The 24404-nt window shown below is 34.7% G+C and overlaps 1 protein-coding gene across 1 annotated transcript in view; it reads right to left on the reverse strand.

Annotated features, from left to right (window-relative positions):
• Positions 1-23837, reverse strand: part of LOC149530771 (transportin 1) — a 74716-nt gene extending 50879 nt beyond the window's left edge. The window contains exons 1-12 of the mRNA XM_089808586.1: positions 23482-23837; positions 15632-15919; positions 14361-14450; positions 14169-14246; positions 13934-14014; positions 13486-13536; positions 13060-13145; positions 12736-12802; positions 12564-12620; positions 12407-12436; positions 12241-12306; positions 11113-11226 (exon numbers count right to left, since the gene is read on the reverse strand). Of these exons, the coding sequence (XP_089664712.1) occupies positions 11113-11226; positions 12241-12306; positions 12407-12436; positions 12564-12620; positions 12736-12802; positions 13060-13145; positions 13486-13536; positions 13934-14014; positions 14169-14246; positions 14361-14450; positions 15632-15919; positions 23482-23655 (1182 nt within the window). The 5' untranslated portion in view covers positions 23656-23837. The remainder of the gene's footprint in view (positions 1-11112; positions 11227-12240; positions 12307-12406; positions 12437-12563; positions 12621-12735; positions 12803-13059; positions 13146-13485; positions 13537-13933; positions 14015-14168; positions 14247-14360; positions 14451-15631; positions 15920-23481) is intronic.
• Positions 23838-24404: the final 567 nt, after the last annotated feature.

Here is a 24404-nt window from a genome sequence, read left to right on the forward strand (position 1 = left end):
TTTCTTTGGAGATGGCATTGAGTGCTTGAAGGAAGGCATGTGGTGTAAATGGATCCATATTGGCACAGGGAGGAGTTGTATTTTCAAATAGGGCAGTCTTCATTCTTCAGAGCAGATGTGTTCCTAAAGCTTTAAGGGCATTGCTTCCTCAGTTCGGGAGGGGCATTTTATTTGCAGCTTAAAGGAAAGAGATTTTCAATATATGGGAATGGCATTGTATAATGTTTCTTCCCTAGATTCAGTAAGACTCCTTAAAGTTCAGATTTAATATAAAGAGATCCATTTTAAGTGTACGAAAGAGCTACCTGCCTTGATCTTTTCCGAAGATGTTCTTGAAGGAGGAGGATAGATATCAGATTCAGATGGAGTCTGACACTCCATCAAAAGCATCATTAGATGAGGAACTCATAAGATTGATAATCAGAGGGAGTCTGAAAATCTACGTGTATGACTGCATGATTTTGATGGGTATACCCCTTGTGTGCATCATGGGAACGTGATGACTTCCAAATGATTATCACTTGTATTTGCAGAAGTTATTGGAAAATAATGACCTTACAATAACTTAAATCATGATATACATTTTATGTAAATGTTAAAACAGATCATGATAAATTATATCTTGTAAATCAACAACAAAGTATTAAATGTCATTCACTTGACGCCTGACAGTCTACGAGTTGTTAGTATAGACATATGATAAGTATTTGGTGAATATCAGGTGTTGATGTTCTGCAAGTCATTACCTTATTGAGTACTTGGTGAATATCATATCTTGATATTCTACAAGCCAATACTCAAAGTATTTGGCGAATATCATATGTTAATATTCCAAAGGCCAATACTCATGATATCAAATGTGATCAAAATGGTAGAAATCTTCTGATCGAGGATATCCTTAAATTTTGTCATTCTAAATATTACCAATGGTCTAATATCTTTGTGTTTATCCTCCCTAGCTAAGAGGGAGTATTAATGTTTGGTAGCTTCAATCGATAAACCTACATACATATACACAAACATAAATACATACATACATACATACATACATATATATATATATATTGAAGGACACTCGCAAATTATCCTAAATGCATTAAGAAAAAGATAGAACCCAAATTGGATCCTTGATTCTAAACTTGAATATGCCCCAACCATTGTGGATCAATTCGAAGAAACAATCATAAAACATATTCATATGGAAGGGAATAGAGAAGTAGATAATCTCGCTAACAAAGGAGCAGATGGAGAAGAGATTCTAATAAGACAAGCTTATATGATAAGTATAAGTTAAACAATTGTTCTTGAAGCGAAATTGGCTTAGATCTTTTAGTGACAAAATAAACAAGTTAAATTTAAAGTTAATAAGTGAAATTTTTTCAGTTATTTAATACTTTTCTTTATATACTATTTGATTTTAAAATTAACTTTAAAATAGGAGATAAGTTTCATTTTTATTATGAAGCATACTTTTTCATTCTAACAACTTGATCATTCCCAAGTTTAATTTTCAGCTTATATTCACAAGGAAGTATGAAGAGAAAAGCTATAAAATTGGAAATTAAAAACAAGGGCTAATAATTAATCTTGGCTTCAGCCTCTTACTGATCAAAAAAACAAAAATCATATATATATAATATGAAATATAAATTTATATATATCTAAAGTATTATTATGTGAGGAAATAATATAATAATAATATATATAGATAACTATAATTAAAATTTAATATTATATTAATTACCTAATAAACGAATAGACATGTCCATGGGACATGTCTCTTCTTGGCTTATGATTTTTATTAATTAAAGAGGTTGCTGCCTTTGGAAAACGAATACCTAACATGGCAATGCAAATACATTTGCTGCAATCCATGAAAACTAACAATAGAGAAAATCCAAAAGTCCCCAAAACACTTAGTGGAATCCTAGACCTCCCCAAGATGGTCAAGGAGCTTATGGGCATCCCCTAGACATATTGGGGACTCTTGGCCATCCCAATGGCAGAGGGCCACCCCATCCCCATATCCTCAATACATCCTTGTCTCGCAAACATAGGGCTCCGAGGGGAAGAGCGCCTCCCCATGTTTCAATGGACAGTACTTTATTTGCTCTAGAAATATTCACTATTTGACACAGACCACGGTGACCATCACTGAATGATCCACTTCTACTAGACAGTGATAGTAGATGTTACACTTGTACCAAAGGTTGATATTGACTTGGATGGTCAATGTTTTTGGATATCGGTGGGCTGAATGAGGCTTAGCTTCACAAACTATTGTATTTTTATGATAAAGACCTCTAGATAAATGTTTCACTTTTGGATACCAGTAGTCTATAGTTTTCTGATGTTTGAAGCGGATGCTATAATGCTTTATTGAAACTTATTATGCTACTATACTACTGCACTCATGATTTATTTACGTTTATATACATGTGTATATCTATATATACACACACCCATCCACTGTCCTCCCCAAAAAATGGCACTCTAGAAAACATCCTAGAAATGTGTCCCCCATTATTCCCCATCCCTGACCCTGTCACACAATGGGATATAGAATTATATCCTTGAAATTTGATTAGAATTTCAAAACTTCAAAGATTAAGTACGAGCCTTATTTTGCTGTTCTCCCAGACCATCTGCATAGATGCAACATATGTACATGAATGAGTATGATCTTTGCTTAGGCAATATTAAAAGATTTTATATAAAAAGGACTTTTTCTCAATTTTCATATACCATTTTTCATTTTGGGACCAGCACTCGCTTATTATAAAAGAATTTTTCCTTGTTTACTTGTCAAATTTTCAAAAAATCTAGTAAAACATTTTGCACTTCAAGAACCCTATCAAGTTTTATCTATCGCAAATTCAAATTCAAATTCAAATTTTAATCCATTAATTTAACCTAAAACTTTGCCCCTCTAAATAGAGTACTTTTCATTCACCCTTGCATCTAACAGCATTAAGTTCCAGAATCCTCGGTCCCGTAAATTGGACTGTTTTTAGTATCTTAGGTTCTTGCTGTTTTTAACTCATTATTTTAGAATATTAGTTAAGGGTCATTAAGGTTGTCTTAATTAGTTTATTTCCATCATATATATGGTTAGACGATTTTAATTTTGATTTTTTGTTCAAAGCTTTTGTAAACTCTATATATTTGGGTATTAGGTTAACACAATTTATTTCATTTTTTTAGTTTCATCGTATCAATCTACTCCAAACCCACCTAGGGTTTACTGTGACTCTATGGGTCAATTTCTATATATTTCACAGTTAAATCATGTGTGCCAAGGTTTACAAATCACAACTTATGATTTGTGCTTTTTGTGACTAAATATTGCTCTAAAAATCAAGCAAAAAAACACGGTTAAAAATCATGTTTTTTTTCCAGTCTATAAACACATCTATTTCGTTTTCACAGGAAATCTGCCAATTTCGTGTGCCTAAAAATCTGCATCAACAGTTTCTGATCCACACCAAGCCACAGTGAATTTTCGCCATTTTTGGGCTGTGTCTTTCAATTTTAACAAACACAATTTTTTGTGTTTTTTAGAACTCATACTTTTTCACTGAAATTTCACAATTTTCAGCTGGGTCACCATTTTATTTGCATTTTACACGCTTTTTAGGCTTTTTGATAAACACAACTTTCAAGTTTGTTGAAGAACGGGTGACTTTTTTTTAAAATATATAGGCAAAAAACCCTAAATCCAAGTTTTCCGATTTCAGAAGTTAGGGTTTTCTTTGTTTTTGGAAGTTGGGTTTTTACACCCTTAAACTTAAGGCTCTCTGAATTATCAAAAAAAAAATTAAACATAAAAAAATTCTCTTATGATTTTTTTTTCTCAAGTTCATTATAGTTTGCTCTGTTTCTTTTTCTTTTTCAACATGTTGTGCAACATCTGCCACAACTTTTGTGTCTTCACAGGGTTATCTAGCAACCTCAATATCAGTGATAGCATCTTAGACCAACATTATGTTGGATGATAGCATCTTAGACCAACATTATGTTGGAGGGTAATCAGCATTTCAATGGTTGTTATTACAACACCTGGAAGCAGCGTATGATGACGATATTTGACGCCATCATGCCCATCAAACTTTCTGCTACTGATGATTAGCTTCCTTAGGTTCCTCTGGGAATAGTTAACACAAGTGTAGTATTGTTGACGTTGTAATCCTTTAATATCTTATAAGTTACTTTGTTGCCTATCCTTCATCTTCAAGTGTGTCTTACCTAGCTTCCCTTAATGTGGAATAGTAATCAAGCACTTAGAGAAGACATCAAATTTGTGTTTTAAGCCTCTTTCCCTACCCTTTGCTTCTACAACCTGAGTTGGCTTTTTTAATAGATTCAATTATTCACAGTTTGCAAATATCAAATGGTATTTTCATTTGATCAAATTATCTGCATGTCAAAATGTCTGTCATGCCCCCTCTTTAGGCCAGACCTTTCTATTTAGCGTTGGGAGTTAATAGTCATGCTACGGGGCCAGTCTGCAATTAATTCTTATGATTCCCCGAGAGTTAATTGTCACACAAGGGGGGCCAATTAAAGGGGTGCACTAGTGCACAACTTTAATTTAATTAGGATGTAATTTTATATTCTTAATTTAAGCACCCATTTCTGGGACTGCCCCTTTTGTGATTTAAGACCTAGTCTTGTCTATTTAAGAATGATGCTTGGTAATTCATTTTCATCATAAAGACTTCACAACCTTATTGAACTAACCAGATTTATCCCTTTGTGCAAGACTAGTACACAAGTTTAATTTAATTAATTCTTATAGTCCCCCAAGAGTTCATTGTCACACAAGGGGGGCCAATTAAAAGGGTGCACTAGTGCACAACTTTAATTTAATTAGGATCTAATTTTATATTCTTAATTTAAGCACCCATTTTTGGGACTGCCCCTCTTGTGATTTAAGACCTAGTGTAATCTATTTGAGAAAGTTGCTTGGTAATTCATTTTCATCATAGAAACTTCACGACCTTATTGAACTAACCAGATTTATCCTGTGCACAACTTTAATTAAATCAGGATCTAATTTTATATTCTTAATTTAGGCACCCACTTCTGGGACTGCTCCTCTTGTGATTTAAGACCTAGTGTTGCCTATTTATGAAAGCTGCTTGGTAATTCATTTTCATCATTGAGACTTCATGACCTTATTGAGCTAACCAGATTTATACCTTTGTGCAAGACTAGTGCACAACTTTAATTTAATTAGGATCTAATTTTATATTCTTAATTTAAGCACCCACTTTTAGGACTGCCCCTCTTATGATTTAAGACCTAGTATTGTCTATTTAAGAAAGTTGCTTCGTAATTCATTTTCATCATAGAGAATTTATGAACTTGTTGAACTAACCAGATGTATCCTTTTGTGAAAGATCCGCAACATTCCAGCTCATTAGACTCGCAATCATTCTGTCATACCTGTGGTCTAAGTCACAGGGTTCGGCAAACTTCAATGATGAAGTTTGAAATCCGTCGCATATTTAGGGGTTTAAAAAAGTTCGATAAAATTCGTAACAAATTCGTGTTAAAACAACTGTATTTGGTCTACTTTAAATTTTCTCACTGTCGGCTGCTTTGTCTGACATGTGAACGGGAAAGAGCGAGGGTTTTAGCCGTCGCACAGACAGAAAAGAGGGTGGTTTCACGGATTTCCTCCCGAACCCACCATTGACTGTACTCTGCGATTACTCTTCCGTCTTATTTGGACTTAAACGAATATTTTTTCCCAGGTTTTGGATCTTCAGCAGCGATGAACAAGCCCCCGTCGTCATTTCTGAACTTTTTATTTCATTTGATGTTTCCTATCGGCTAATAATTTTGTTTATATTGCTATTATAATGTAGTTTATATTGTTATTATTATGTATGTGTTTTTTATTTCTTTATCAATAGTAAAATATATATATATATATATATATATGAAAAAAATTAATATTTAATATATATTTTTGGTTATGTATTTATATTTTTCTTTTATCAATAGCAAAATATTTTTTTTAAATCTTTTTATTAGGAAAACATTAATGTTTCATGTATATTTTGTTTATGTATTTTATTAAATATTAATATTTTGTATGTTCAGCTATTATTATTCATAAATTTACTATAATTATAATTACTATAACTATAACTATATATATATATATATATAAGGCAAATTTTATGTCGAATTTTTTCGAATTTTTTTGACCTCACGAACTTCATCCGAACTTCATGGTTGTCGCATTTGAATTCAAACTCGAACCTTGTGACTTAGCCTGTGGTTACCATCAACAAGGCATATCCTGAAGATTCGGATTTTTCCAACACCCACATCATCTCACCCCTTCATGATATACTTAGAAGCGCCCTAAAATACTTGAGTGACAACCTTCTTGGATTCCCAGCAACGATCAACAGAGGAGGTTCGATATATTTGACAGGGTGTCACCGCTGCAAAGGCTGCACAGCATTACCATACACAGAAATTGCATAACTTGGAGTCCCACAATTCAGAACTCAGAATTACATGCAGATCCACAATTGATAATCACAGCGATCAAATTCATTGGCACAAACACTCAGTGATCTGTAGTTTCAACTTAAACGGCTTGATACATATACATCTGAACATCTAAAGCCTCATTGAAAAGCTACAATCGCACTTGGCAGTGCATATATCCATTCACTTGAATATCAACAATTTACAATCATATTGCTCAGCAAATTCAAGACTAAGAGCTGCAACCTCCATCATCGAGCATTATTCAATAGAAATTTTGGTTGCAATCAATTTCAGACACTGTTGTCACCTTGACTTGATATTGGATGCAATCTGTGATCAATTCATAATGTGGAGAACATAATTCAGATCACTGTCATACAATCAGCTTCAATATTCTCAGGCCTTGATACTATACTAGACTGTGTGATTCAGGAACAGCAAAATATAATGTTCAACAGCATCTTCTGAATTCCACTTCCGACTGTACAAATGCCAAGAGTCATTTTCAGATAATGGATGAACATAGATACACTCTGAAGTATCAGCAGATAAGGAGAATTAATATCGCTCAATAACAGAGATCATTAAATTGCTGTTATATATCATATATCTGCACTTCCCAAAACATAATTCCGTACATCTCTAATTAATCAAGTAAGACTATGATCTAACCACCTATAAATCCTGTCATCAAAAAGTGCCTCATCATCATATACTATTTAGTTAGAGAAGATTAGGATCTATTGATTTGTAGCAGTGGACACAGAAACCAATTAACAGTTTGGTGGGAAGCCAGTCTATTATCCAATGATTTGATCCAGATAAGGTGGGACCCTATGGCAAAACTGTGCCATATTACTTGCACCAAACATTAATATGCACAGATCCTTTCCATGATGTCCTCTAGGCATTGGACCCTTTGTGGGACCTCCAGATCATTCTATTCCTTATTTAGTGAAGACACTATACATCCTACTCTAATGGCATCAACATAATACATATTATGTACAAAATAAATTCTTCACAGAACAATACAACATTATATAGCACTTCTAGATCTAACTAAAGTTTAAACAATTCACTTCTAGGTGTGCAACCTATTCATCATCCAATAATTTAATGCAAGGAAGGTGATGTTGTAAGGTAGGACTATGGAAAACCTGTCCATCTTCTTCATTGCACCAAACAAAGATGCTTGGATCTTTTCTATAAGGTAATGGTCACTAACCATTAAGCTTTCAATTGGACCTTCTCAACATGTCAGCCTGATCATGATATTATTTCAGCCTCACTCAATTATTGAAGACAAAATCTACAATATTAAACCTGAGACACCCTGGGAATGATAAATGCTTAGATAGCGATTCAGGCTTCCTGCCTGCAGAAGGAGAAGCAGACGCAGCTGGAAGCAGATTTGGGAGCAGAGGCGGGTGGAAGCTGGCTGGAAGTGGTTTCCACCACTCAATACACTTTATTACCACGTGAGGAAATATATCTTTCAACTTATTTTTCACTCCTAAGCCTGAAACAATCCTAAAAGAGATGTTTAGGATTTTTCTGTGAATCCATATGATTCGGATTTGGATAGATAAACATTGAATGATGAACTATATTTTGATTTTGTAATTGTGATGATTTGCTGATTTGCATTGGAATCATAAACATAGACATATATGATATGGTTTATATTTACATTTCAATGTGAATGTGTTGGTGAAGATACAAGTATCATACTATCAAATGTTTTAATTTTGTATATTTCTTTCATTTTTTTGCATATATATACATACACACACACACACACACACACATCCATATGCATCAGCATCCCTCAAAAAAAATCCCGCACCCGCATCCAAATCAGTAACTAAGGATAGATGTGATGTGAACTAGACCATACATGGTAATCAAGCACATAAATAATCATTTAACAGAATTCCACCACCTTCCTGTAGCAACAGTGACAGGAAACCACATAGATGGGAAAGTTTTTAGAAATATATTTTTTTGACCCCTCAAATAACAAAATGCATTTTTCTAGAAGGAAGGAAAGTTGTTCAAAACATGATAAACTACCCATACACCTATTGGAAAATCCTTAGTCAACCATACATAGCTGTAACAAGACATTCTTCAGACTGCAGATTTGGGGAAACCAAAATCTGAACAGGCTGTCCTTGCAAAAGTGGGGATAACTTACTTATTTCTCAATAAAAATAAGTCAAACTTGAAGCAAAACAAAGTAGATTCAATACTCTTTCCAACCATATGGCATTCATTCCCCAACTCTTCTATACAAAAGAGTACAAAGTGCTGAAACATACAAAAATCAGAATTCTACCAAGCTGAGACACAACTAGGACAGTCAAAGGCTTCTAACATGAACCCAATGAAACAATGGTGTCTATTTACTGTCTTTACAGTTTTAGGACCCTAACACATCTAAGAACACATTTGATATGCATGCAACCTTGAATCCAAATGATTTATAGTGTTTGACAGATAGAGACTTGCTTATTATGCACCAAAGCTTCTCTCGAGGTGAAATTGTGAATTTAAGGTCGTTACTCAACCTCCTTGACATCCCCAAATTCATACACTTCAAGATTCATTCACCACTCACACATGCAAGCTAAAAAACATAAGATTTCATGTCTGATACATAGAGATATTCGACATGTTATGCCGTCAAAACCATATCAGTCCTGCCTATGACGCCCTGTAACTTTGAAATAAGTAACAACATATCAAAAAACTTACTATAATGCCATCAAATCCTTAGTCAACCATACATAGCTGTAACAACACATTCTTCAGACTGCAGATTTGTGGAAACCAAAATCTGAACAGGCTGTCCTTGCAAAAGTGGGAATAACTTACTTATTTCTCAATAAAAATAAGTCAAACTTGAAGCAAAAGAAAGTAGATTCAATACTCTTTCCAACCATATGACATTCATTCCCCAACCCTTCTATACAAAAGAGTACAAAGTGCTGAAACATACAAAAATCAGAATTCTACCAATCTGAGACACAACTAGGACAGTCAAGACTTCTAACGTGAACCCAATGAAACAATGGTGTCTATTTACTGTCTTTACAGTTTTAGGACCCTAACACATCTAAGAACACATTTTATATGCATGCAACCTTGAATCCAAATGATTTATAGTGTTTGACAGAAAGAGACTTGCTTGTTATGCACCAAAGCTTCTCTCAAGGTGAAATCGTGAATTTAAGTTCGTTACTCAACCTCCTTGACATCCCCAAACTCATACACTTCAATATTCATTCACCACTCACACATGCAAGCTAAAGAACATAAGATTTCATGTCTGATACATAGAGATATCCGACATGTTATGCCATCAAAACCATATCAGTCCTGCCTATGACGCCCTGTAACTTTGAAATAAGTAACAACATATCAAAAACTTACTATAAAACAAATTTGGGCCCATAAAAGCCGGGTAATTGCAGATTTTTACATTTTTCTAGCTCTCGGGTTACCCGAGGTGAGGTTTTGAACCTCTTCTAGAAAATTTGTTATAACTTTTATAAACCAGAATGAAATTAAACCAAACATGAACCAAAATGGAGTAAATTTACAACACTTTCATCCTCAATCACAGAGGGCACATGAGAATGAAAGAAATGTCATAGAACAATTAGATAAATCAGACTGGGAAGTTGGAAAAATGCAGTAAAATCAGTACTTCTTCACTGAAAGGTTTCACCAAATCATTACGCAACCCCAAAAATAAGCCCAAAATGGATTATCTAAGCAAAAATCAGTCATAATGTAACTGATGCACGTTCAAGAATGACTTTTCAACTTCCAAGACATGATTTTTCCCTCTTTTTGCAAAAACTATTGCTTTTACAACTTTCTTCCAATTTGGGCAACTTTTGCATATTAATGTCTAAGGACTGGCAACTTAGCAAACTAATCATAAATGGTCTAAAATGATCATAGGGAACAATATTAAACTGAAAATAAGAAATACTCCCCAAGAATCGCATTTTTTTTCCTATATGAGGCTAATCAGCATGTATAGTGCCATGCACCACTTGAACAGAACAACAATGTTATGCACTGAATAAATGTTTCACACACCAATAACATCATACTCCACTTCTAGATCTAGTCATTGATACACAGCAACAGCTATACCTAGCCATTCCCAGGCCCAAAGAAAACAGCTGCATTGGCTAATTGCAGAGGATGCTATCTCTTGAGCCATTGAAAATTATACTGTTAGACTGCATTAGTGACTACAAGCTCATAAATAGCTCTAGTAAACACTCTTTTTGGTGCCAAAGACAACACAGGGGCTTTCTCTAAAATTTATCTTATTGGAATAGTAATTTCAGAGTGATATTTATACAGTGATGTTAATCTCGACGACCCTCAAATTTCATTCTGATCAATTATAGCTAAAAGACAACAGAAGAAACATAAATAAAAAGATCAAAATAAGTGCTAAGTTTTGAAATACTCCAGAAGTTGAACTTTGCTGAAAAAAAACATATTGTAAATTTATAATCTATAACAAAGCGAGTTCCTATTATAATGAAGGTGAGTCATGAAATACCAAACCTGAACTAGAGGCATAAGGACTGGAAGAATTTCATCGCCAAACACAGTAGAAAGCATATCAAGTCCCGCAGCACTACATTTCCTCAAATTCCATGAATTGATGATATCATCTTCCTGTCAAGTTGCATGGCATGCACCATTCAGCATTAGCAACAACACTAGAAGTAGATATACCAAACAAAAGACACATTAATTAGGCTAGTTAATAACAGGCATTTATGTACAATGATTATGTGAACTAGAAAATATTTCTATTTCAGCAAAGCTTGAGGCTCAAAAACTGCCCTGTGCTTATTAATAGGCTGAATTTGCAACAAGAAATCCCCAAGCAGGACATATGCCCAGTGGCAGGAGGTGACAAATCCCTATGTACCTGGGATTAAAACTAATCACAAGAGGGATCTTTCCAGTCCTGTACACATAATAAAGTCCCAATAGTATCAGCTGTGCATAACCAATTCGACATGGCTCAAATACTGTCGCGTGGCCTTCACAAGATTGATGTTTAGCATGAACATATTTTTATCTTTTTATGTCAAGGTATCCCTGATTCCCTGCAACCCAGCACAGTGCCCAACCCACCTTATATTGGTCAGTCTTACTGCTAAATTGGGCCCAGGAAGAAGCGAGCTGGGGCAAGACTCTTCATCTGAGAATGTACCACGCTGCCAACAAGCAAGGTGCATCAGATGAACCCAAGGTTTTGGAGTCAACCTCCAGAACCCTGGGGAGCAAACCCAAGGACCAAGCCAACTCTGCTACCCGTGTGAGCATTTAGCACAAATGTCATAAAAATTGGTCGCAAAGGGCCTTTCACAGCTAGCAGCACAGCCTTTAATGAGCATTAAAAATCTAGCTGAGTGACAGCAAAATGTTTAAGTTTAAAGACTTCATCTGAATATATTATATCTACCTATTTGAGTTCCTGAATTTATGGACAACCAATATTAGAAAAGCTAAATATGTTCCAGTGTTACACGTCCTCGTGCACACCACAAATCAATTACATGTCTTTTCATGGACACAGAAATGTGACTAGCATATTAGGCATTGTGCTATAATGCACAGTAAGAAGCACCCAGGGCAAAATTAAAATTGAATGACAGCTTCGATAGGAAGCATATATACCTCTTCTTCGTCATCAGTGCCATCTGCCCCATGTGCTCGTGAATTACGAAATCTAGGTTTCAAATCCTGTGAAAACAGAGCAGCAAAACATGCTTTATTTCCCACAAACAACTTTAGTGACAGAAGCCTTAACCATTCCGTAACATTGTAGAAACAACAGAGCAACCTGATCCCTGTCAGGAACATTTTCATCAGCCTGCAATGACAGAACAGAAATGATTAGGGTATAGAATACAGTAAGAAAGGAACTTCAAAGAAACCAATATGACAGAAAATTTTCATATTAAACAAAAGCATTACCATCCCAAAACTAAAAAACTCACCTCTGCATCAACAAGTGCCTCGTCATCATCTGCATACACCATGTTTGACAACAGAACCTACCAAACATTTACAAACAATCAAAATGTGCATTAAAAAGATGTTTCTGGAGTATCGTACTATTTTAAAGACCTGCTATCACTTAAAGTATTGAGATCAGAAATTAAAAAGTACCGCGATCAAGCGTGGCAGAAACTCCCTCAATATTTGTGGAGGAAGATGAGCTTCACAAAATGCAGACCTGATTAAAAAAATAAAACTTCCACTTATAAAAACTGTCCATATGATTCAGTTATTTCTTGCAAACCATGAATAAAAAAATATGGTTGATGTAATCAGCCAGTTAAGACTGTAAATAAATAATTCCTTTTAAGGATTTTAACTACACATATCTGAAGCTGCTGCTGGATTACTGTTCGGGAAATTTAATCAGAAACAACTAAACATTCTAAATAAGAATTCATTGTTGCAAGATGTGATAAAGGTGATAGTAATTACCAGAATTCACATGACTCGAGAGCCACCTCTTCATCAGCATCTTGATTTGCTTGCAACATATATTCAATTACATTTCTCATGTGGGGCTGCACATTAAATGATGCTAACAAAATCAGACAAAAAGTAAACCTGGACTATGTACTTTTCCTATTTCAAAAGTTATGACGTAAATAAAAAACCTCATATAAGATAAATACTGTGATTAGACCTCAATTTTCCAGTGCGCTATCAGATCCTACCTAAATGCCATGTAACTGTAATAAAGAATCCCAAGAATCTAGCAACAATTTTAACACATTGTAAAGATAATTATAGAGGCAAATACAGCATCAATTATTAGAATTTGAGATAATTGAACCTCATTGTAAACAGTAAGACGTCAGAATGTCCCAACACCAATTTCAAGATATAGCACCTGTAACTCACCTGCAGGAAATCAACCCGAGTCTCAAGGAGCTGAACCAATGCAGCACATACCTGAACATCAAACTTAAATTATTATAAGACTATCATCAACTCTTTTTTAAGTCAGCAATTAGAAGAATACTTCTTGATATCTTTACAAAGAAGCTATAGAGTTGTTGATAGACATACACTTTTTACTGTGTAAAAAGCAAACATTTTCAATCTGAAGGAGTGGCTTATATTGGTCAAGCAACATTAGCAAATTAAAATGATGAGTTTTAATTAATGCTACCGTTATCTATCTTCCATTTCATAAATAAATACTGGAGAAATATTTAGCGCAAAACATAAATATCAGATACCATGCCAGTAACAATATGCTTATAGCTTCCAGATGCTACATAAATAAAATCCAAAGATCACCACTTAAGAAAACAACCCAGAAAAATAAAGTTTAACAGAAACTGACCAATTTCCTCACTTCGGCAGCCGGATCATGAGCAAGAGTAAACAGGCCCTGAAGATACTTATCCATGGATAATAGCAATGCCTACATGTACGACAAGAATGTCCCCAATGCCAACTCATTTAAAGCATCATAACAAGTATGTATATTTCTTAAGTTTTCTGTACAAAAACTAAATATCGAAACACAATTTGTGAGAGGAATACAAATATAGTTCAACAGAAAATGAATTACTTACCGTAGGCATAAGCACAATATACTGGTTGACAGAGCTAAGTGCCAGTTTCCTGAGAGAAACATATGGTGACTGAAAAAACTGCGAAACAGATTGAAACACCATTAACAAATTAGAACCTGGTCAAAACTATCCTGGAACAAGGGCATGTAAAATTTGCCAACAATCTAAAACAAATACTGAGAGGATGTCAACCTGAAATAATCTAGGCAAGAAAATATTGATAGGTCGCTCCTGAAAGCCTGGTACATCAGCATCCAGCCCCTCTGGTATATCTTCACAGATCTACATCCACAAGATTATTAAAATTTAGAATTAGCATGCAAAAAAAAAAAATAGAAGGAAAAAATTAAAAAGCTTCTCACCACATTGGATTAAAGTACACAACCAATACAAATGTTGATTAATCGATGGTATGTACTGAATAGATTAATCCAGTTCAATCAGTATCTAGGTAGTGTATCACGTGATACTATTATTAAACTACCATTTACAACAACCAAAGAGCCAGCTAATTGTGTAGATGTTATGCAAATCTTCAGATTTAAAAAACAAAATTATGAACTCAACCCAGATACATACGAAATGGCTGTTCTGCCTTTAAGCAGATAATAAACATGTTGAAGCAAGAACACTATTTCAAAGCCTGATTCAGCTATGGGCAGGGAGGTTCTATTTCATTTAAGTCACACAGGAAGCAATCCTGGCTCAAATGCAACTCCAGGCATTTCAGCCTAGGGGAATGTTTTATTACATCATCCTTGCCAATTGAGCTCAGCTCCTCCAGTATTCAATAGAATTTGAAAGTACATCTTGCTATGATTACTACCCATGGCTTTGTTTGCAATTATTTAAATCTACCTCACGAGCACCCACAGACGGAAAAAGTAGGTTCATCGACTTCTCGAATAAATCCATTTCTATTTCATCTTTTGTTATTCCATCTGTAAGTTGAACTCCTCCAGTTTTCATTCCAGGAGTTCCATAGCCTGTAGTTTGTACTACATAACAGTTTATAACTTCTAACATGCTTGCTTATGTCTGCTCAAAAGTAGTTTCTAAATCTATTGCATCGAATCAGTCAAACTCTTTCAGCTTCTATTATCACATTCTGTCAATTATCCACAGGTTCCATCATCTGAATTAGCTAAAAATTATAGCTTATAATACACTTGACTATGCCTGTTCAGAAAGAAATCATCAAAATACATCTTAAATTCAGTTTTGAAGAGCACTGGAAGGATCAAATTCAATTTTGGGGAGCATTCTAGAGGGATAAGCAAAATTTGACTTAAAAAGATTATTAAAATTATTCTGTGAAAATGGAACCCAAAAAAACTTTAATTATGCATAGCCAAATGACTGAGAACACAAATCCTTCCCATCAAAGAGAGATTTTATGTTTCTGAAAAATCATCCAAGCAGCCAGTTACAAGCAATGAAATGGGAATGAAACATTAGATTACCTTTGATAATGCATCAAGAGCACCTTCCATCAGATTGAAATCATTGCTATCAAAGCATTGAACCAATGCCTGCAACAGTTCTGGCCAACCCTGTACCTGTCCTTGTTGGACTATAACACTAACGACAGTTCCTACTGTTGAACGAAGGTGTCTGTCTGGCGCCCCCAAACAAGGAAGCAACTCTGATTTGATGTATTGTTGATAAGGAGGAGCGATCAACGTAAAAGAAGTCCTCAGATTGTTTTTCAAGAGGAGCCCTGCTGCTTGCCGCACCTCCACAGATTTTCCCTGTCCAGGTATCAATTGCTACAAATCATATCATTTCTAATGAATTTGAACAATAATCCACTGAATTGTGCTATTAGTCCATGCATACAATCAAAAAGAATCATGTTTCAACCACAACAAAAGATTCCATTCCAATTCATTCCCAGAAAGCAATTAAAAAGGTTATAAGCTTTAGAAACAACAGTAGCATATGAGTATCACACATTATTTTCTATCCCAGCCCATAAATCCTTAACAAATACTTTAATGTTGTATTTTCATTTAGATCCAATCAGTACTCACAATTATATCATTCAGCATAACCAGGCATCTATTTATAGTCATATAGTTATTGCTAATCTTCAATCACATATTTGACATGTGAGAAAACACAACATTTGGACCCCAGCTATGACATTATTAGGATTATATCTGAAATCTGATCTCTTAGATGTGAGGTTTTCCTAATCAAGTGAAAAGAAGCTATAAAATTGTTTGGTCTGCAGCAATTATATACCTAATTAATTGTCATTAACAGGAAACATTACTCTCACCTTGACCGGACACATCGCATCAAGTGTCCCTAAATCCGTATGTATACAGCATACCATTAACCTTATCATTCAGACTGTCCTTTCTATTATTAATAAATTACTATTTAGATATCTTAAATACATCCTATCTATAAAAAGCTAATAAATATCAGTAGTTATTTTATTTACTTAACATTTAAAAACTATTATATTTAGTACACACATAGATGTTGGACACACCAATTTAAAATCTTTTGGTACAAATTATTTAAGATTATTAACATTATCTACTTTCTTTTTATTTGCAAAGCTATTTTACTTTTGCATAATTATTTAATTTTACTTTTGGAAAAGCCGCCATTGATTAGTTTGGTACTTCTATTGTTTTGTTTTCTCTTTCAAAAGTGCACTAGATGTTATACACTAATATGTTATTTTAAAATAATTTCATTTGTAGGCATCTAATCCTTACTTTAAAATTTGATGTCTTTATAATACTTATTTAAAATTTTGATGTCTTTATATTTAAAAAAATTATGTCTATCTATTAAAATATACTAATAACTTTTCTATAGAACAAAAAATTATCAGATTATAATATATTTATTTATTTATTATTGTTGACAAAGTAAAATAGAAATATATTTGTTTTGTTTTATTTTTATATTTCGTAAGTAGCTGACCCTGATTCAGATACGGGGATTCGGCAAAAAATAATTTGGGCCAGATCCTGATTCCGCCGGTATATATATAGACATTTCAAAATATATGTATGTATGCATGTGTATTGATAGACTCCATATATAAAACATGTTAATGCTCATTCAACATTAGTTCAAACCTTCAAAGTTCAAACACATAATGACAATATAAGAAGTCAGAAGTGTGATTCTCGTCAAATGGTAAATCCATGATTGAGATCTATTAGATTTCCACAATCCATACTAATGCTTTTTGATTTCTAGATTTGATTGTGTATAGTTTTTTTACATCAACATTCTGGATCATACTACATGATCCATCATCAGGATGCTAGTGAGAAAAGAACCATGATTGTCAACATATGATTATATCATATTCATACTTTGCAAAAGTCTAAAAATGTGATTAAAAGTTGAAAATTTGAATCACGGGCCATATTTCAATGTTTGATATTATAAATTAAAACAGTAAACTTAATATACAATTCCATATTCTTTTTCATCATCTTCATCGGAATCAAAGTGTACATTTGGAGTGAAGGGTTGAGTTTGAGTTTGACTTAAGTGTAAAAAGTTAAATATGATGTTGAAGTGGGCCCCTTTTTCATTGCCCACAGGTCCAAATCGGCGAATTCTCATGGATCCTCTTGGATCACAGAAGGATCCGCATGCGAATCTGCCAGATCCAAGAGGGATCCGAGAGGGGTCCGGATCTGGATCGCTAGGAAATCAGGATCCAGAGCTTTCCAGAGGAATCCGGTAAATTACTATATATTATTATGTCAGCTATATTCTTAATTTGTAGGTTTCGATTGTTTTACAGCATATTTATTAGTTGAATTTTGGTTTTATGTCCACAGTCACAAAATGAGACTCTGTAACTTGCTGTCATTATAGAACTTCCCTCAGCATAACTAGTGTAGATATCCTAAACACATGCATCTAAAAAATGCCCAGAAATATCAGTTGAGTTATTTTATTTTACCTTGGAACTATTTTATTTACCGCATATATACATGGACATATAGATATTAATTTTAAGTCCTAGAATTGGTTTTCTCTATCTAAATTTAGTATCAAAGCAGGCAATTGAACATCAAAGTTCTCAAATACTGAAACATCATTTTGACAAAATTTCATGAAACTCATGTCAACAATCCTCAGGTAAGATTCAGTTCACGACACTATATGATGTGAATCAAATATTGATTGTGAATGGATTTTTCCTAATTCCACGTGTACCTACTATTGCAATTTATCACAACAAAAAATTGTTCTCATATTCTTCTAATGCTTGGAGATCACAGCCACACTATATGATTTGTATCAAAGATTGATTGTGAATGGATTTTTCCCAGTTCCATGTGTACCTACTAATGCAATTTATCAAAAAAAAAATGTTCTCATTTTCTCCTAATGCTTGGAGATCAAAGCCTTTTCATTGAAGAATATCTAATTAATCACAAAAATTATTGAACATCATACCAAAGACTTGTCACCTTAACAGGACATGTCCTATCAACCCTTGATCCACGTTTAGTGTATACATCCATACTCGACTTTCTGTTCTTACATTCTTATTCTTCATTCAAAAGGAATACAATACATATGCATGTACCTGACCAGCAGGCCAAGTAGACCAAATCCTAACAAAGGGCACATATAAAGAGTAAAAGAATAATTAATGTGATAAGATTTCCACAAACCATTATAACTACAATCTGTTTTCTGGAATTTGATTGTGTATAAAAATTTTAACAATAAATCATCATCAGGATGAAGGAGAGTGCAAAAGAATAATAGAATCTCCGGTGTGCATGATACAGCGGTTGGAAAGAAGATAGAAGCATATTTAGCAATATCTAAAAGAACTTCAAAAATTACCTTGGTGTCGTCTCCAAAAAAAAAAAAAATCTTTTCTCACTTTTGGTTGTTCTGCTTTGTTATAGCTTACAATTATGGGGATCAATGTATCTGAAAGGTAGCTCCATTACAGTTCAGTGCAGAATATTTGGATCAGGACCACTTTTTATTTTCCCTTTGTGATTGATTACAAAATGTTGGTCGACTGCTGCCCTCTGACAAAGATTTGTTATGTGACATCCACACAATCGCAATAGAGATTAGGTCAATTTAATAAAATCTGGGGCAGATCAGTCTGGGGGAATGTCCTCATCTAGTTCTCAAATTTCTGGTCTATTTTATTGAAAATTAGAGTGCTTATGCTTAGCAGAAACATAAGGAAAAATAAAGTAAATATAGATCTGCTGTAAAGAATTCATCTTAAAAGGGTTACTAAGAAATTCTATTTTAAAACTACACGTTCACCATTTTTTCCTGAGAACAAGGGATGCAAAACACACCAACTAAGCTCCTCTTCCATATACTAAGTGTACCTTATCTATTGACCCAAAATGTGGTTTCTCGTCAGAAAAATTAAAATTCTGAAGCTTTAACTTTGTATTTGTAACAGTTCTTAAGCTCAATTGCCTCTGTTTCGTAACTGCTGTCTCATTCTGGAACTCTTTCATCTTCTATATTGAACTGCAATGGTTAAAAAGTGTTATATTCTTCTTTGAGCAGTGAGTATGAATATATGGTGCTGTGCATTGTAATTACATGAATAAAGGAGAATTTTGTACACAGACCAACTGTTTTATATGGACCAGAAATTGGAAGTTTTGTGTTGTATAATAAATGTTAAGAAGGCCAAATTTGAGAAAGAGTGGGAGTTTTTTTCAAAGACTCTGTTTCAGGAAGAGGAAAATGATGCAATCTTGACAGAGGACTCTTTTCTCACAAATATGTAAGTCTTGTTGATATAGAAGTTTCCCCTTCATGGAAAATAACCACAACAGGATTCAGTGGGCCTGGCAACTGGAGATATCAAGAGCACAGGAATTACTGAGCTCAAGAAGGCCGGAGAGAGCCCTAGGCTCAAGGCTGTGCGTGATCCAAAAGCCTTTGACATGTCTGAGAATAAGGTTATTGATGACTTACTGTTGCAGATTGCAGTAGTAGAGGCAGAGTGGAATGCATTGACTGCAGGTGCTCCTCTCCCACACCTTCAAACCAAGAGGTTGGGTGTCATTGTGATGTGAGTGATGGGCATTGAAATAGGCAGGTGTCAAGGTATTATGGGGAGAAGTTATTCGATACCTGGGTGGAGGAGCTACATGGGCTTCCTGATGAAGGGCCATGGGACTACAGCAAGTGGGAATGGGTGAAAGCTGAAGAACAGTCATGATTCACAAAAATCTCCTGTAGCAACAATCGGACTGGTCGCAAATTTTGACTGAACTAATGTGTTGGAGGAGTTCCATGACATTGGAACTATCGTGATGGAGAATTTCGGTGATATAAAATTTACAAGGTATGAAGAAGAGGGCAATGAAGACAATGAAGATTGTAAAAGTCAAAATGAAAGAAATGCTGAGGCAGGTGCAGATGTAGTTGCTGGAGAGGAAAATGAAAATTTTGATTTGTTTTGCAATGTGAGAAGTATGCATCCTTATTCTACCAAGGTTTGGGAGCCAAGCCTTGGAGAGCATGGTACTTATTTGCCACTGAAGGGGAGCTGGGCTTTTGCGGTGATTGATCCGAGGACATCCTTTTTGCCTTAAGATATTACTTTGCAGCATGTGGTAAAGGTAAAATACTAATGATAGTTTAAGTATTCTGTACTTCTTTGAACATGGAGTATGAATATTGAATGGTGATGTGCATTGTAAGTACTTGAATAAAGGAGAATCTCCTGCTTGGAAAGTGGATGCAGTCCATTTGGACATCCCTAAGTTCACTCAAAATTCAACCCCTGCAGGCCCAGCCGAATTGTTCATGTGGGGCTGGCTCCATTTTACCATCATATGGGATTAAAAAACTAGTGCTGCTTTCTCCTCTGTCCTTGCCAAACCCGGAAGGCTGCCCCAGTGTCATGACAGGATGAATCGATCATCCGCGACTGATGTTTGTTCCTCAATCAATCAGCATAGGAGATAAATTCTAGGTAGCTCTTCAAGCTTCCACTGTTATGTATAGAATCTTGGGGCCTGTAAATAGCTGGGTTAGGAGCCCACTATAAATCCTTGTTTTTCTGTCAGTGTGTGTGTATTTTCTGATTTTATTTTTCATCTGCAACTTTTCAAACTCAATAGTATTTATTATCTAAACCTCGTTGACTTGAAGGTGCATTGAGGTCAGAAGAATTCTCCAGATCATTTTGGAAAAAACCCAAGCATCTGACTTATTCGTCTTCATAAGTTTAATATGGTTAAGTTTCATAGAACAACAAATGATCATCACACAACTTGAATGAGCTTTTGTGGCAGATTCAAAAAGTGCTGATTAAAAGGACTGTCAAATAAATTCTTAGAATAGATTCAATCACTCCATCGTTGACTAATTGCATCAGATCTACTTGGCTAGATCTAGTGGAGATATGGGGTATTTCTAACAATAAAAATCGAAGTTGATAAGCCAACAGATGCAACTTGCCCCATCAAATGGTTTTCTGCTAATGCAGTGGTGTTGATGTAGTGTAGCAGATGGCTTTCAAAAGAAATTCTCCCAGGATGATGTGAGAACATGATTAGCTTCTCGCTTATTGAATACTGTTTTACACTTATCGTATAAATTTGAATAGGTTAACAGCCTACCAACAGGACTAATGCTTGAAACTCTTGAAGACCAAAAACCAAAATCAATATATATGTTCTTGACAACTGCTGCTTTATTGTGATCTTATTTTCTTGGTAAAATAAAAAGAGCTCCCAGAACAAAGTCCAGCACCTCTATAACTTTATCTTTTGGTGTTAATGTAATTCTCCTTCTTACTGGACAACTTCTCTAGGCATGTATAAAATTTCTGATCTCTCATATCACGAGCTAGAACAGACTGAATGAAATACTTTTGACTAAGGGACTGTCAATGATAGGAGTTAAAAACTTTGAACCTCTTTCATGGTAAACTTGTGCAAACTAAAATTTATAAGGGATTCCTCTAAAAGGATCTTTAGCTTCTCTAAAACGGTACAACTCTAGCAATCAACATAATTAAAAAACTAAGAACATGGATCCAAAAAATGTTGAAGATTATTGAAAAGAACCGTCCGGTAGTACCAATCAATTCCATATATTCATTGACAAACTTTGCTCTTTTGACAGCTTTTGCTTGTATTCCATTTCTCCGTATCAAATACATTGAGTTTAGAATGAGAATTATAAAACGAAGAATCCCAAACCCTTCTTCCTTAGGCCACAAACGTCAAACAAAAGTTTTTATTAAATATTGCAACCATGTAAATAGTATCTTGAATCAGTTTTCCTGAACCAGCAAGAGTGATGCCCATCTGACTAGTAACAAGCAGAACACAAAACCAGGTTTACCAGAAACCATACAGCAATCTGCAAATATTAAATAATGCCTGCTCCATCGTACACTAATTAGTGTACACAGGATTTCTCCAAATTAGAAGCCTGCTAAAATGTCATCATATGAAATGTACCAACGAAAAGTGTACCCAATAATTAATTAAAGATAGATATATTGATGAAATTTTAACGTCCACGAGGCTAAGCATAGTCTATGGGACAGCCTTCCCACTAATAAACCAACTTTAGAAAATTCCCACTAATTAAAGTATAAAAGAAAATGGATAATTTTAGAGAAAAATATATATCTTTTAACGATTCCTGCTCTTTAAAAATTCCATTTTCTCGATTATGAGTGCGTTGAATGCAAATTATGAACTTCAAAACAAGCTCTAGACGCTCAAAGCTATAAACACCCAGTTTAAAACGACTATGAAGTCGAACTGAGTGCTACGTAAAATATTAAGAGAAACAAAAAAACAAGTCTTCACAAACTTAACCACAAACTGCAAGTACTTTAGTCAAGCATGAGACGAAAAAAGTTTCATCGTCAATTTACACTGCTTGTATTCTCAACTAGGGTTTTCCTAATGTTAGAAGCTTTCCCTAAACAGTAACTCCCTTGAAAAAAAACATATCAATCGTCCAAAACAGAAAACTAATAAAATCTAATTAGAATGTAGCAACAAAGTAAAACCTACGAACAATCGTCTCTTAGGAAAACATCAGATGAAAGATAAAAAAGGCAAATTCATCGACAGAATTTCGAGTGCCACGAAGCCAAAAACAAAAAAAAAGATACAAACATTTTGATTAACGTCAAAGCGAACTTAGAAACAACGTGAACAAGCAGCTGGGCTCCAGCAGCAGTGTGAAGGGAAAACAATTGTCAACCGAGAAAATCCACAAATTTACAGACCAAACTTACAATGGTACGCAAAAACAAATAGCATTCTCAAAACGAAGTCCAAAAGAGTACCTCTGCCCGCGCGAGTATGAAGGCCAGATAGTTACTGAAGTCAGGAAATTGACTGTAACGCTGCAATTGCTGCCAAATACGGGCTTGATCAGAAGTAGGAGACCTGTACTCTTCTAGCAACCCACAGATCTCTTTTAGCCCCTCTTCTTGCGGTTGCCAAATAGTTGTCGCCATTCTTAAAACCTCTGCCCTAACAGCAACAACAAACAGGGAGAAGAAGAAAGAATGGGCTAAAAGCCTGTGAATCTATAATTTGTTCTTCTCTTCTCCCACCGATTTTAAGGGTAGGTTATCGGGGTATATAAATATGTAAAAACTTGCTTCAGCTTCTTTCCTGTCAACCACACACCTGATATAAGAACGAAACAAAGGAAATACTCCTGCATTTAATGGTTCATACTTGGCACCTGGTCACATGGAGGAGCACAGGCCTTTTTGTACATAATTGAAAGGAAATTTGGCCAGGGCTGGGTCACATGGGGGCCGTTACATCAGCTTCTATGGAGTTTTTCTTCAAATAAATGAGCCCGACATTTTTATTAAAAGTAAAGCGGGCTTGCACTTTGCTGGACTTGGGACAGAGATGATCAAAACAAGGTCATATTGATTTGAGGCCCAAGGTGGAGGGCTAGTGACATAATGGAGCAAACAAAGCAAAACACCTAAATTGTTATTGTTGTTATTAACGTAGATAAGTCGTGCTTAAAGCAGTTTTAGGCAGTTTTGAGTATTCCCCATGAAGCTTCTATCTTTTGTACTTTGAAAAGATGATCAATATACCAATGTGCTTTCTTTAAGGATTAAGTCTTTATATTATTTTTTCAAAGTATTTTTCTATTGTGGTATTCTTTTCAAATTTATTGGAACATTTAATAGTCTAAAATTATTAAAATTATCAAATATTACTATTGTGTTTGGATAAT

The sequence above is a fragment of the Cupressus sempervirens genome, chromosome 11 (assembly GCF_028749045.1).
Source record: "Cupressus sempervirens isolate cs-2001-9-10 chromosome 11, ASM2874904v1, whole genome shotgun sequence".
NCBI classification, from domain to species: Eukaryota; Viridiplantae; Streptophyta; class Pinopsida; order Cupressales; family Cupressaceae; genus Cupressus; species Cupressus sempervirens.